This window comes from Paramacrobiotus metropolitanus, unplaced genomic scaffold (genome assembly GCF_019649055.1).
Source record: "Paramacrobiotus metropolitanus isolate TYO unplaced genomic scaffold, Prichtersi_v1.0 Parri_scaffold0000017, whole genome shotgun sequence".
In the NCBI taxonomy this organism is placed as follows: Eukaryota; Metazoa; Tardigrada; class Eutardigrada; order Parachela; family Macrobiotidae; genus Paramacrobiotus; species Paramacrobiotus metropolitanus.
In genome coordinates this window covers 1132381-1146256 of record NW_026570237.1, presented here as the reverse complement: position 1 = coordinate 1146256, position 13876 = coordinate 1132381, and the positions used below count along the sequence as shown (strand labels likewise).

At 45.0% G+C, this 13876-nt stretch overlaps 3 protein-coding genes across 10 annotated transcripts; all 3 read left to right on the top strand.

The window, feature by feature from the left end:
- Positions 1-67: 67 nt before the first annotated feature.
- On the top strand, positions 68-3439 carry LOC129585487 (uncharacterized). The gene is made up of 6 exons (XM_055478189.1): positions 68-844; positions 1539-1750; positions 1821-1880; positions 1946-2032; positions 2632-2946; positions 3003-3439. The coding sequence occupies exons 1-6, from the start codon at positions 237-239 to the stop codon at positions 3131-3133; spliced, it is 1413 nt and encodes a 470-aa protein (XP_055334164.1). The 5' UTR covers positions 68-236; the 3' UTR covers positions 3134-3439.
- Positions 3440-3666: 227 nt separating this feature from the next.
- On the top strand, positions 3667-9063 carry LOC129585477 (uncharacterized). 6 transcript variants are annotated; one of them, XM_055478173.1, is made up of 7 exons: positions 3667-4435; positions 4830-5044; positions 5101-5154; positions 5217-5306; positions 8244-8306; positions 8372-8647; positions 8751-9063. In XM_055478173.1, exons 1-7 carry the CDS (start codon positions 3852-3854, stop codon positions 8894-8896), a joined length of 1428 nt encoding a protein of 475 aa, XP_055334148.1. In that variant the 5' UTR covers positions 3667-3851; the 3' UTR covers positions 8897-9063. The 6 variants fall into 6 exon arrangements, with proteins under 6 accessions (XP_055334148.1, XP_055334145.1, XP_055334144.1 ...); XM_055478170.1 differs by lacking the exons at positions 8244-8306; positions 8372-8647; positions 8751-9063 and adding exons at positions 6861-6941; positions 7044-7451; positions 7569-7891; XM_055478169.1 differs by lacking the exons at positions 8244-8306; positions 8372-8647; positions 8751-9063 and adding exons at positions 6849-6941; positions 7044-7451; positions 7569-7891.
- A 589-nt stretch (positions 9064-9652) lies between these two features.
- LOC129585481 (uncharacterized) lies at positions 9653-13636 on the top strand. 3 transcript variants are annotated; one of them, XM_055478181.1, is made up of 6 exons: positions 9653-10418; positions 10778-10956; positions 11013-11066; positions 11141-11230; positions 12903-13154; positions 13235-13636. In XM_055478181.1, the coding sequence occupies exons 1-6, from the start codon at positions 9829-9831 to the stop codon at positions 13372-13374; spliced, it is 1305 nt and encodes a 434-aa protein (XP_055334156.1). In that variant the 5' UTR covers positions 9653-9828; the 3' UTR covers positions 13375-13636. The 3 variants fall into 3 exon arrangements, with proteins under 3 accessions (XP_055334156.1, XP_055334155.1, XP_055334154.1); XM_055478180.1 differs by lacking the exons at positions 12903-13154; positions 13235-13636 and adding exons at positions 11535-12148; positions 12521-12747; XM_055478179.1 differs by lacking the exons at positions 12903-13154; positions 13235-13636 and adding exons at positions 11487-12148; positions 12521-12747.
- Positions 13637-13876: the final 240 nt, after the last annotated feature.

The following is a 13876-nucleotide window of genomic DNA, read 5'->3' as shown; positions in this document are numbered from 1 at the left end:
GCGGTGCAACTTTTGCAGCTGTTGAGCTATTTGCAGTTTTGTGACTTTTGTGACAGTTTTGTGACAAAACTTTTGTCTTTGCATTCCAAATTGTTTTTGCACTTTAATCATTCGCTGAGTTTTGATTTTCTGGTTCTTTTTAAATATTTCTGTGCATCATTAGTGTCAAGACTCTAAGAGTAACAAGGAGCAACATCTACGTGACTATTTCCTATCCGTACAGTCGGACGACCAAAATGAAGCGACAACGAATTGGAACTTCTTCGGCAATACCAGTAGCTCCCAAAGCGAGGCCCGTTCTTAAGCCGTCCACGAAACTCAACCGGATTCAAGTAGCTGCTCCGGAGTCAATGTCGTACAGAGAGCTGGTGAAGGTGGTCGGAGTGGATCCGGAATCAAATCCTTTATATTGGCGCAAAGCGATCGATCACTCGGCGGAGACAGTTGTCTTCTTCCAAGTGGATCTGCGCGGCACGGTGCCAAAAATGTGTAAGAGCGTGCGCATCTGTCAAGAGGAGGAGAACCATCAGATGCGTCTGGTGCCCTCGGTGTACATCGGGGAGAGCCTGCTCAGCGCCACTTACGTCCAAACCATCATCGGAAAGCGCTTCTTGACGGACGAGGACGATCTCATGAAACTACTCGAGCACGCGGGCATTCTGCACGAGGACGCGGAATTTTTCGAAGAAAACGCGGAAGATGGGGACGGCGACCATGGTGAAGATGAAGCAGGCGAGAATGAGCCAAATGAGCCTGGACCAGACCCGAAAAGAGCGCGAGTGGCGGAAAAACGACAAGTTGTGATGGAACCCGCGCAGTCTTCGGGCCGACGAAGAACAACCAGGTTAGAATTTGAATGGGCTGTTACTCATGGAAAAATTTGATTGCTAAATATAGTACGGGTTTGCGATACATCATACATGAGTATCTGCGAGCACTGTATTTAGGTTATAACTATAGGTACAGTAATATGCCCCGCCGTGCTTGTATCATCTTGTGTGGATTAATGAAAGGAAAAAGCGGTATTTGTTATTTTCTCTGTAATTGTCTAATTGACATTGTCAGGCCCGTCTTTAAGGGGGGGGCACTGGCGCGCGCCCCTCCCCCTCTCCCGGAGGGAGAAAACGGGAAAAAGGTGTGCCGGGAGCTGGCGCTGGCGCAAGAAAATGCGACTGGCGCTGGCGCAACGAAAATTACAATAGAAGAAAAGCGTAGAAAAGTGGCTTTTTTTAGCCACTTTTCTACGTTTTTCCTGAAATTTTCGGCCATTTCCCAACTGGCGCGAGGTTTTGCGCAACCCCCTGCTGGCGCGAGGTTTTGCGCACCCCCCTTCCAAAAAGCTAAAGACATTGTTATTCGTTCTTTTTTGCAGTACCTTTTGCCAAGCATGTATAGCACTGCGAATATTTTTCGGCAGATTATTCATTTTTATTTATGAACTTGATATGCTGTTATTGTTCAGTGCAGATGAAGCTGTGGAGAAGTCGGTGGGATGTGGACGTGATTATTTGTTTTCATGCGCATTTTACTTTTTCCAGATCTTCAGCAGCAGCAGCCACAGTCTCACTAAAAGCAGCCGAGCGGAAATTGCCAGTGAATGGCGGACGCCAACCTGTTGATCTCTCCCCGCTTCTCATGCTCGGCAACACCGGCGGCCTGTTGTCGTCCGGTGTTGAGAAGGTCTCACTGCCGGAAGACGATACTGCTATGGTTACCGATGTCGATGATGATGGCTCGCCTGGTGCTGACGGTAAGGCCTGCGATTGCTCTACTGATCAGAATTATTGTTTTTTGACTCATCGGTGTACTGTGTATTACAGTGAATGAGGACAATTTGCCACTGGGATGCGACATGGGCCACTCTTCCGACATGGAATCTGGTGTGTAATGGGCACATTTTAGAGGCACATTACTGTCAGATATTGCTGAAGTCTTGACTGTTTAGAGGCTGATTGTGGAGCAGCCAACAGTCCCCAGAGTCCGTTAAGCAGAAAGGAAACGGAAAGGGATGATAGTTCTGACCCTGTTCAAGGTGATTGAGGGCAGTCTTTCTTACGTACAATATTTATTGAATTTCGGATTATTCTGCACTATATCAGTCTATATGTATGAGTCACAGTATGACAAATCGCACTGTTTCGAAAGAGAACAAATGCATATGTTCGGATGATCGCCATACATCCCAGATGTTCTTTGTATGATTGTATCTATCCCCGATTTTCCCTTTCTCATTTTGTGAAATAATAGGTTAAAAATTGAAAACTTATACACGTCCGACAGGCGATTTGGAACAAGCCGTTTTCCACCGATATACTGTGTATCTGACTGACTATGAGAGTATGCGTTAGGAAATGGAAACGCCTATAGTGTCGGACCACTGTCGGTCGCATTTTAGAAAACAGTATTACAAATTCTAGAGTAGTAAAGGTTTTTGGCTTACGTATCGGTTAATGCTAGTGTTCGTATTTATTGAAAAATCACAAACGTAGGATGCTTTTCCATATTAATTTCGTGAATATTTTTCGGTTTTTATGGCTGCTGAATAGCTGATAAAGCTCGGAAAAGTTCTGACGCCGCTGAAGGCACTTTTTTTATCGCACTTAATAGTTTTTACATTTCTGGTTCTTGCAGATCACGCTACACTGTTTCCTTACGAAATTAAGGGGACCGAAAAGAAGAAAGTAGAACTGGTGCCCAATCTGCCTGGTAAACCGATCTGGATCGAGAAAGTTCTCCATGACCGGCTAGTCACGTCCGGTCGCGATTTCGAACCCGGCAAATGGCTGAAGCAGCTGCTTGCCTACCTCATCCAAGGAACCTCCGACTACAAAGGCGATGGCCTGCGACTGCTGTACGAGAAACGGGCGCAGTTTCTCGCGGAAAACGACAAACAACAGCCCGGGATTAAGGCCCTCCTGGGCGACGAATTTATTTTAGCGGCTGAATGTAAGTTCTGCTGGAACGACGACGGAAATATATTTATTAGTAAAATTTCCTTACAGCCTATTTCACTGCCGCTCACGTGAAAGGCCGCGAAGAGGGGTTTAAGGGTGGTATGGTGACTGCGGCTTTTAACGCCTGGAAGGATTATCACATCAAGGCCTACGCCAAGAAACATAATCTTCCGTGGTGATCTCCTAGTCAACGCGAAATCGCTGCGTAACACGTTCACTCCTTTTTGCCTCTGTTAGTTGTATTTTGTTTGTCCCTTGTCGATTGCGAATGGCAATTTGTTCACAGTTCACGTAATTACATTTGTGTTTCCCGATAATAACTGGATCCATGTTATAATTTTTTCGGAAACCTTGCTGTTGATTTACTCCTCTCTTTCGTCGTAATATGCAGTACTGCAAGCATAGCAGCCGCAGAAAAGCAGACTGCGGTAATTTTATTATATAGCAGCACCAAAGTAACAAGAATAAAGGTACAATCATGGTGGCACTATTTCGTAATTTGAAATTTAAACATCGCAGAACAAACAAAAGCACAATTATTACAGCGCCAAACTACCGTAGGCATCCCCAATCGATATATCGCGTTCGCGGGCGGTTGTAAAAAACCTATGTGCCAGTAGCATTGTGCCCCCCTTCAGCAATCAGCTACGTCGATGAAATTTCTGCAGTTGCAAGTGCAGGTTTTTTCAAACTTCCAGCTTTACTTCTCCACTCTCCAAATTTTCGTTTTTTGCGATGTTTTCACAACTTTTTACTTCGTTTTCTTTTTGTTTGCAGTTTAAAGGGGTCTTTTAAGTACGTTATTTTCGGTATTCACTAACAGCGTTAGAATAAGTAGTTGGAATCTACAGTGATTTTTAATCCCATCCGGACAAAAGCTGCTAGACGACGATCAACATGAAACGACAGCGAATTGGAATTTCGGCGATACCAGTTGTTGCTAGAGCGAGACCCGTTCTCCGCTCCTCTACGAAACTGAATCGGATGCAGGTTACTGCTTCGGAGTGCATGTCGTACAAGGAGTTAGTGAAAGTGGTTGGCGTGGATTGCGAGGCGAGCCCCTCGTCGTGGCGGAAAGCGATCGATCACTCGGCGGAGACCGTTGTCTTCTTCCAAGTGGATCTGCGCGGCGTGCTGCCGCGCATGTGCAAGAGCGTCCGCATCTGTCAGGAAGAGGAGAAGCTGGTGCCGTCGGTGTACATCGGGGAGAGCCTGCTAAGCGCCACTTACGTCAAAACCATCATCGGAAAGCGCTTCTTGACGGACGAGGACGATCTCATGAAACTGCTCGAACACGCGGGCATTCTGCACGAGGACGGGGAATTCTTCGAGGAAAACGCCGAAGATGGGGACGGCGGCCATGGCGCAGAAGAAGGAGGCGAAAATGATCCATTTGAGCCTGAACCGAAAAGAGCGCGCGTGGCGGAAAAAGAACAGGTTGTTGTGGAATCTGCGCTGTCTTCAGGACGAAGAATAACCAGGTAAGAGTTTGAATGCGGTACTGTTACGTTGCTGTTGTCGAGCAGAATGCAACTATGCAAGTGCAACTCAGTTGTACAAGACATGAACCCAGCACCGTAAATGCACGCTGGCTGGGGAAATGGTGCTGGGATTTTTAGCGTTCGAGCTTTTTGATGAAATTGTGCTTGGCTTGAGCATGGCTCGTCAGTGCCGAACGTGCTTTATTTTCATAGCGTGAGCAAAGAATATAGCGAGTGCATTTTGTCGGATGCTTCGTTTGTGAAATATTCGTTTGTTAATAGTTGATTTCTTGTGTAATAAAAGATGACTTAATAATTTTGCATGCTAATTTTCGTATGCAGCCCGTTTCTGTGAAAGCGAAGTTTATATCAAGTGTTTATGGGTTTTCTGCAGATCTTCAGCCACAGCGCTGATTTCCCAAATAACAGCCGAACCTTCATTGTCAGCCAGTGGTGGGCGCCAGCCTGTTGATCTCTCCCCTCTTCTCCTGCTGGACAAACCAAACAGCATGTTGCCCTCCAGCAGTCGAGTTCGGCAAGTGTCGCTTCCGGTAGATGACTCTCTCATGGCTGCCGACTTCGATGATGAGGATTTGCCTGCGGCCGATGGTCAGTGGGGAGTTTGTTCGTCAACAAAATTTATTTTGATTCTCTGTACTTATCAGATGTTGACAATTTTCCGTTGGTATGCGGCATGCAGGGCTCATCCAAAATGGAGGGTATTTGTCTACGAAGGGAACATGTATAACTGAAAGCGAGATGAACACGATCATTTTTGTAGAATCCGGCGAAGAAATGACTGACGTGCTTCCTGACGCTGGGTCGAACCGAGGCGGAGCGGAAATGGAGGAGACTTCCGGGCTTGATCCAGGTAGGAAAATTAGGCAGGCAGCCTTTTCTGGGAAATCGTTAAATTTTTCCAGATTTTCTAGTCGAATGATATTGCGTACAGTTTGTGAAATGATCCGAACATTAAAAAAATTTACGCAGCCACTGTTGCATTCAATTTCGAGCACGTGGAGTGTCACTTGACCGTTGTCGTGCTCGGGTTTAGCCCTTCGAGAACTATAATTCTTTAGAGGATTTCGTTAGCGATCATCGGCCGCGAAACCGGAATGTTTCGGATGCCGCCGATGATATTGACGAAGCTGCTCTGATTGACCTTGTTCGGGCGCATCCTTGTCTGTGGTGCCGGACCGATCCCGGTTACCCGTTACTGCCGGTGAGGGTAGACGCCTGGCAGACGATTTCCGGAAGCACTGGGCTTCCCGTGGATAACTGCAAAAGGAAATGGCAGACCTTGTACTGTAGCTTCCGTCGTGCAGTCAAACGGCTACCTACTGACGCTTCCCAAGAGCCCATTCCGATATGGAAGCATACGCGCGCCATGCGCTTTCTGAAGCCTTTTCTGACGTCACGCAAGAAGAAAGGCGGTGTTGTGGCTGCTTCCGTTAAGACACAGCCTTCGAATAGTGTAGAACCACCGGGCCAACAGGAAGCGGCCGAATCTGCGTTTGGACAGATGATCTCTTCGTGTCTGGAGCAACTGCCGGAAGGGAAACGGGAAGAGGCGAAGAATGCCGTTTGCGTGGCGCTGGACCGGTTGTCCAGTACCAATACCCGCGGTTCTGCGCCACCAGCCGCTTGCGAACGAACGGCGGTTGGTATTAGGTACGCTAAGTTCAGCTGTTTTATTCTTGATTTTCTATGGCAAATTTAAATTACTTGTGTAATTTTTATTGCAATTTTTTTTATTGCAGTTTTTTTTAAAGTTTTTTTAAAAAATTTTCTGGACGATAATTACAAACAGTTAGACGATAACTTACTCCGATGCTGTTTTTATTTCCTTAACTAACCTTGTGTCATATTCTGGCTTTAATGCTGCAGGGATGTGTGTGCCTGACGAAATGGAAAAGGCAAGCTGCACTTCCGAGTGATGGTCGATCTTCTTACTGTTCGTTTTGCCCGAAAGCGCTGTAATTGTTTGGCGCTTCACAGTTATGTACTGTACTCCCTGAAATGTATTCGCACACTTGTTGTTGTAAATAAAGATGGGTTTCTGTCAGATTCACTGATTTTGACTGCCATCATTTTCCACGTTTGGCACGATCAAATGTATTTCATGTTAAAAACAGTATCTCTGATTTATTATCTACCGTTTTATGCACGAAATTTCGTATATCCAAACAAACAACACATCTCATAAAGAGTGAAAATTAAATGAGGAATTTCGCGTTTATATTGGCAGAAAACTACTGGTAGTACGTAATTCAATACCATCGTATGTACGAATTAAATTGTGCGGTTTGATTAGTGCAGCATTGATTGCAATATACCGTATTAGAAATTTAGAAGAGTTAATCGAACTAATTTTTGAAAACTTCCTTGTTCTGTTTTGACAATATCACTACAGTATTGACTGCAGTTCACGTCCAGAATGCCGATACTGCCGATGTGGATAACATTAGGAAGGCTCTTGGAAATGCATCGTTAATGGAGCTTTATGGTAACTTTTTATAGTTCTTTAAACTCGTTTATCGAACGTTTAATTAATGCATGTTAAAACTCGTATTCCTCAGCTGTCATTTATGCGATTGCCGTTTTGTAGGAACTAAGTACGCGTATCTTTTCCGCATCACCGTGGCAAAGAAAAAGGACGTATTAAAGAAGACCCCCTCTTTCGTTCCTCTGAACTGCGTGGCTCTGTTCGATCGCACCGCACCATGGTACTTCCAAATTCCCGACCCGAGTACAAAGCGCCGACTGCATGACGACTATGCGGTGTATGTTGACCTGGACCATAAACGTTTGCTGGATAATTATTTATACGCGGACCTGACTTTGACTAAATACATCTGGTACTTGATGCTGCGGATGATCGGTGGGGAAGCCGGCTTACGGCGGCTGGCGTCCCTCTTCGAACTGCAGAGAGAAGCGACAAAGATTGCGAAAAACAAGCAATGCTACGGCGGACAGGAAAAGATACTGGGAACTGAATTTTTCAAGGCGATACAAAGTACGCATCTCTAATTCATAAATCTCAAGTAGATCTTGAGTCTTAAATGACAGCTAGGCGTTTTAGACTGAATTTCCCTGACAGAACGCTCGTTATGACCGTGTTTCCGTTCTAAAGGTCATCTTGCAGTCATTATGCGTCATCCCGCCCGGACTGGAGTCCACAAAATGCCGGCCAGCCTCCCCACTTCTCTCACTGAAAAAATGAACTTGTGGGTTAAAAAGTTGAAGCAGGACGGCAAGGAAATCGACGAAGAAGATCAAATTTAGTTTTTAATTTTATTGGTTTGGAAGCCATAAACGGCACTGATGTTAATGATTAATATTACGTATATTCGTTGTTCCTGTATTGTTCCCTGTTGTTTTAAACAGTTTACGAAGAGATCAGCGTATCCGTGGTATTCTTGTGTTTAGTTTGGTTACTGTTCTAATTTTTTTACGACTGCTGCGAACCGAGAAAACCATAACAGCAAATGTAACTTTGTCACGGGAACTAAGTACTCAAATCGTTGATTCCCAGCTAGCCGAGGCATCGACTTGCTAAAATCTAGTTTTGTAAGAAATGGTACTGGCGCACGATTTAATTACTGTATAAGTGCCTGTGTACTGTGTAGCTGTGTTATTGTAGTTTAAATCCTTTCGATAAACAGTCCCAATTTCTACGATGTAAAGGCACACACATATACCTCCTTTTTAATAATGCGTGATATTATCCTCTTATAGTTTTTAGCGTAAAATTTCGTCAAAAATAGCTGTAGAGAGTTACTGATGAAGTATTTTTTGTGGTTTACAGATCTGGAGGACAACGAAAGACCGACATTGCCTGTTCCGCTATCCAGGAATAACCCGAAAATGGGTGAAATAAAAAATTCAAATACACGAAAGGTCTGCTATGTTCTAAGATGCTGTTTTATTCGGCAGCTGTCAACATTGTCCCATTCACTTTCTTGATGACCGACGTAGAGGCCAAGAAGTACGGCTGCGTGAAACTGGATGCAGAAGGTGACCTTTACGTTAGCGCTGTCAAGCTGGGTGAGCTGAGAGCGGATGCCAGAATTACAAAGGCTTCCAAATATGCCAAAGCGCTGATGAAAGTCATCATGGATAATAAAAATATTGCCATTGCGCATAAACACAAGCAGAAAGGAGTCGGGCTGGCCAAGGTCTTAGGCAGACAGAACTGGGTGGCATTTTGGAGTGAGAGTTTTTTTGGCTTTCCTGTTAATCGAGAATTTACCGTTCTTTGTTAGGGCAACAGTGTCAGTTGATTAGCCAAATTATATATTGTGATAATTGACAGATCACGTGAAATGGTATCAGCGCTGCATGATCAGGAAGCATCCCGACTCGAAATGGACAGAGGCTCTGGATGTGGAAAAGATCCAGGGGAAATTACGTAAGAGCTATTCTGACCGGCTGCGTACGTTTGAAGGAGCTGCGAAGTGAGCTGATGGAAAATTTCTGGTTTATTTCTCTGTTGAAAATCTTTTATGGTATTATAACATGCATTTTGGCTGCACTGTTTGAGATCGCACTGGAATATTTTGCCCGATGCCGATTTTGTAACTGATAACTGTTCTAATTGTTATTTTCGTGGTTGCGGAATTTGTTTCTTTAGTTTCAATAACATGCAATAATAACAAGTTTATAAAGCAATCTAGAGAGGAAAAACCGCGTTGAGAAATAGTCAGCACTCAGCACCTGCAACTTTAAAGGCATCTGAGCACAAGTGCCGATACAAAATAGCCGCAATAAATAATTAACTACACAGGATTGTCCTGTGTGTTGGCGTTTCCAAAAACGGCATTGATCTTATTGATCTTATGATTTATATCGTTGTTACTCATCTCGTGCCCTCTTATCAAGCAGTTCACGGAGAATCGCAGCCGTATTTCTCATCTGGTTTACCGGTTTAAGTTTGTTTGTTGTTGGCATTGCATAACTGCTTTGGCTACGAGGTACAAACTGGCAGGTAGCCAGTTCTCGTACCGATGCGAAATTGCGAACCGAAAAAACCATAACCGTGAACAGGGGAGCGCCAAAAACAGTGCTGCCATCAGCAGACGGTGCTCAAGGGCGGTCGAGCAGATGGCGCGTTGTTTTAAACGCATGGTGCCCCCTCTAGCAGTCAGCTACGTCGGTAGGCAAGTAAATATTTTCTGCAGACAGTCTTGGAATTTCATTTTCGTTTACTTTTCAGATCTGACTTTTTGAAGTTGTGACTTTGCCTTCTATTTTTCCAAGTGAAAGTTGAAAAGGGTTTTTTCAATCAATTATTGTGGATATTCCTTTAAGTGTTAGGTCACGTAGTCTCTGGCTTGAATCTGCAGTCTATTCAGGTTCTTGATTTCGTCCGGACAACAGGACAACATTCAAAAATGAAACGACAGCGTATTGGAACGTCAGCGATACCAATAGTTGCCCGACCAAGACCCGTTCTTCGGCCCTCCACTAGACTGAACCAGATCCACATAGTTGCCCCGGAATTCATGTCGTACAAAGAGCTGGTGAAGGTGGTGGGTGTGGATTGCGAGGCGAGTCCGTCGTCGTGGCGCAAAGCGATCGATCATTCAGCGGAGACTGTTGTTTTCTTCCAAGTGGATCTGCGCGGCAGCACTCCGCGCATGTGCAAGAGCGTGCGCATCTGCCAGGAAGAGGAGAAGCTGGTGCCGTCGGTGTACATCGGGGAGAGCCTGCTCAGCGCCACTTACGTCAAGACCATCATCGGAAAACGCTTCTTAACGGACGAGGACGATCTCATGAAGCTGCTCGAACACGCGGGCATTCTGCAGGAGGACGGGGAATTCTTCGAGGAAAACGCGGAAGATGGGGACGGCGGCCATGGGGAAGATGAAGCAGGCGAGAATGAGCCACTTGAGCCTGAACCAGAGCCGAAAAGAGCGCGGGTGGCGGAGAAACCCCGAGTTGTTTTGGAATCTACACAGTCTTCAGGACGACGCACGACAAGGTAGAAATTCGAATATTTTTTTGTTGACGACATAGTTCGATACTGCGTATATTTACGCATATGGACTGTTTTTCTAACCGTAGATTATGATTTTGAAATTTTTGCAGTTTTGCATGAAAGTTGCGCCTTGTAAAATCACAGAAGCAAGTTTTGGTGCGTGCTTTTATTATGTATGGCAGGAGTACAAACTACAGGGTAATAGTAATAGTAATACGAACACTTTTTGCGCAATTTCACTTATGCAGTATTCTGGTTGCCCATTGTTTTGGTAGTTATCTTGTGCAAGGAGGGTTTACCTTGAGGCTGTTGAATTTCAGTCATTTTCAAGTGGTGCAACTATGGTTTGGTTTTCTTCGCAGATCGTCAACCGCAGCGCCGGTCTCCCAAAAAGCAGCGGAGCCAAAATCGTCAGTGAGTGGCGGACGTCAGCCCGTTGATCTCTCCCCGCTTCTCATGATGGAGAAAATCGACGCGCTTCCGGCTGATGACTCGCTCATGGCTGGCGACTTCGATGATGATGCTTTACCTGTGGCCGATGGTCAGTGGCGATTTTCTTTCTCATCGAAATTTTTTTGGAATTTCTGTACTTTTCAGATGACGATAATTTGCCGTTGGGAGACGACATACCCGGCTCATCCAAAATGGAGGGTAATTATTCTTTATGCAACGAAACTGGTGTACTTGAATTTTGAACGCGCGGTGAACACGACTGTTTTGTGTAGAATCTGGCGAAGAAACAACCGATTTTCTTCCCGAGCCTGAAGTGAACAGAGCTGGAGCGGAAGTGGAGGAGACTTCAGGACTTGAACAAGGTGAATGAGGAAACGAGATTTAAGTGAAACCAATAACCCATCCGCAGTTGAGAAAAAGTTTGTGATAAAGTACAGTACTTCGTGATTTTTCCGAAAAAAAATGTTTGTGTTTAAAAAAAAACAAGTGAAAGTATTGCACGATGGCGCAGTAGCTGCTTTGTGGGACCATTTCGAGTACTTGGCATCCACTTCTTCTTTCTTAAGAATTCCGTTGACGTGCTCGGGTATTGCGCCATCGACAACTTTAATTCTTTAGAGGATTTCGTTAACGCACATCAGGCCAGCAATCCGAATATTCTGTTAGCTTTGGATGCCGACGAGGATCTTCAGTTTGAAACTAGTTTGATTGGACTTATTCGGGCTCATCCTTGTCTTTGGCACCGAAACGATCCCAGATACCGGAGACTGCCAGTGAAAGTGAAAGCCTGGAAGACGATTTCTGAAAGTACCGGGTTGTCCGTGGATAAGTGCAAAAAGAAATGGCATTCCTTGTCTAATTGCTTCCGGCACGCCTGCAAGCGCCCACCAAAAGACATGCGGGGAGCACCGTTTCCGGAATGGACGCACGCTCGCGCCATGCAGTTTGTTAAGCCGTTTTTGGTGCCTGGAGCGACGAAGGATGTCGTTGTGGCTGATGCTAATGCCTCGGCTGGCATTTCCAGTGATTCTATCGCGACAAAGCCTCGAGACAAGCGTTCTGAGGCGGCAGTTTCGTATAGTATACAAGCACCAGGCCAACCGGAAGCTACCGAATCTGCGTTTGGACACATGATCTCGTCGTCGCTGGAGCAGCTGCCGGAAGGAAAACGCGAGGGTGCGAAGAACGCCGTTCGCGTGGTGCTGGACCGATGGTCGGGTACGAAAAACCACGGTCTGCGCCACCAGCAGCTGGCGTAGGGACGGCGGGTGGCATTATAGGTACGCGCTAGGTTGAGCTATTTTACCCCCGATTTTATACAAGATCGAAATTGCCAGTGTACTTTTGAATGCAGTTTTTTTAAAAATGGTGATACGAAAATTGACGCTAATCACATACAGTTAGTTTAAAAAGTTACAGTTAGTTAGCTAAGAAAATTGACGATATACACATACAGTTAGTTTAAAAAGTTACAGTTAGTTAGCTAAGAAAATTGACGATATACACATACAGTTAGTTACAACTTACAAGGTCTCTCGGATGCTGTTTTTGTTTCCTTCCTTAACGAACTTCTGACGTTGGATCTTATTATCGCTTTTAAGCTGTATTTATTATTAAGTACATCCATGCATTAATAGCAGGCATTTTTGCAGGAAACTGAACCTGGCGAAATGGGATGACGAGTTGCTGGATTTGTGCTCATACTTCTGATTACCTGTCCTTTTGTGTATGTTTTGTTTAAAAGACTTCCTTGCTTTAAATTCTGCTGGTAAATCTTTTCGAAGTTTGGCATGCATATGTTTGTATTGTATATTGCTGTTGCATAATAAAATCATGATGAAAGTGACGAATACACAGAAGTTGGTATGGTTTGCTTCCGATTACAACGAACAATGGTATGCTTGCTCCGACCAACTTTCAATGCGGATCATTACCGTACCCGTATTTTATGTGGATAAAAACGCATTTTGTTGCGGATTTGATTTCTTTTTCTGCTTATATTATACATAAAACAGTATTAATTCTTGTTTGAAGGAGACAAATATCCGTATCAGATCAAGCGTGCCGGCAAACGGGAACTGGCGCCCTACAGCGGCGTGTACATCGATCCCAGCGATCTGAAAGCCATAATATCCCGCGCCAAATCCAAATCGAATCTGGCCGGCAACCTGGCCGTATTTCTGCTGGGCGGCGAGGACGGAGTGCACCGGTACTTGGCCAGCGCGGCGCAGAATGACCAGCGGGGACTCACGCAGTGCCATAAGCGAATGGTACAGGCCATTCAACGTGAGTGCCTACAGATTCGCTCCAGCAGATGGATGTATCGCCCTGTTGAATAAATTGTTCTTCTTATTTTCGGCTTGTAGATTTCGTTTCCAAATTGTCGGATAAACAGTGCCCGGGAGCAGTCCCGCGGAGTTTCGGGCAGACTCTCGGTTCCCATCTGTCCAAGTATCGAGCCCGCTTTGGCTATAAGAAACAGCCACGGCAGAAGCCAGAAAACTGACAACGGTGAAGAAGAGGCGTAATCACACAGGATATCTGCATTCTGCACACATGCCAGTCTCCACTATCCATTTGTACCCTGCACTGAGTCTGCAGCTGGATATTTTAAAAACATTTCTCTGCTTCTTCGTCAGTATTCTTGTTCGTGTTCGAAGAAAGGATACAGTAACGTAAAACAGAATTACGGTGTATCTGTAATTAACTTTATTTCATTTAAGTAATTGTGGAATTATACGTGGCTGCTTGTGTTAAGTATTGATATTGTCCCGAACTTGGTCATAATATTGATTTTATTCACCGTTCGATAAATTAGGGAATTGTTTCAGCCTTGCATTTTTAACATTTTAACCGATGAATGGCACAAACACGACTGACGACCATAGCAGAGGATTCGTAAAAATTCCGTTTTATGCAATTACCGCCAAACGCAACCGCCCCCGATTGGCGGTTACTATCATCTCCGACCCTGGATTTCTCGTGCAGCTGAGTCTGAGGCTTTGCGC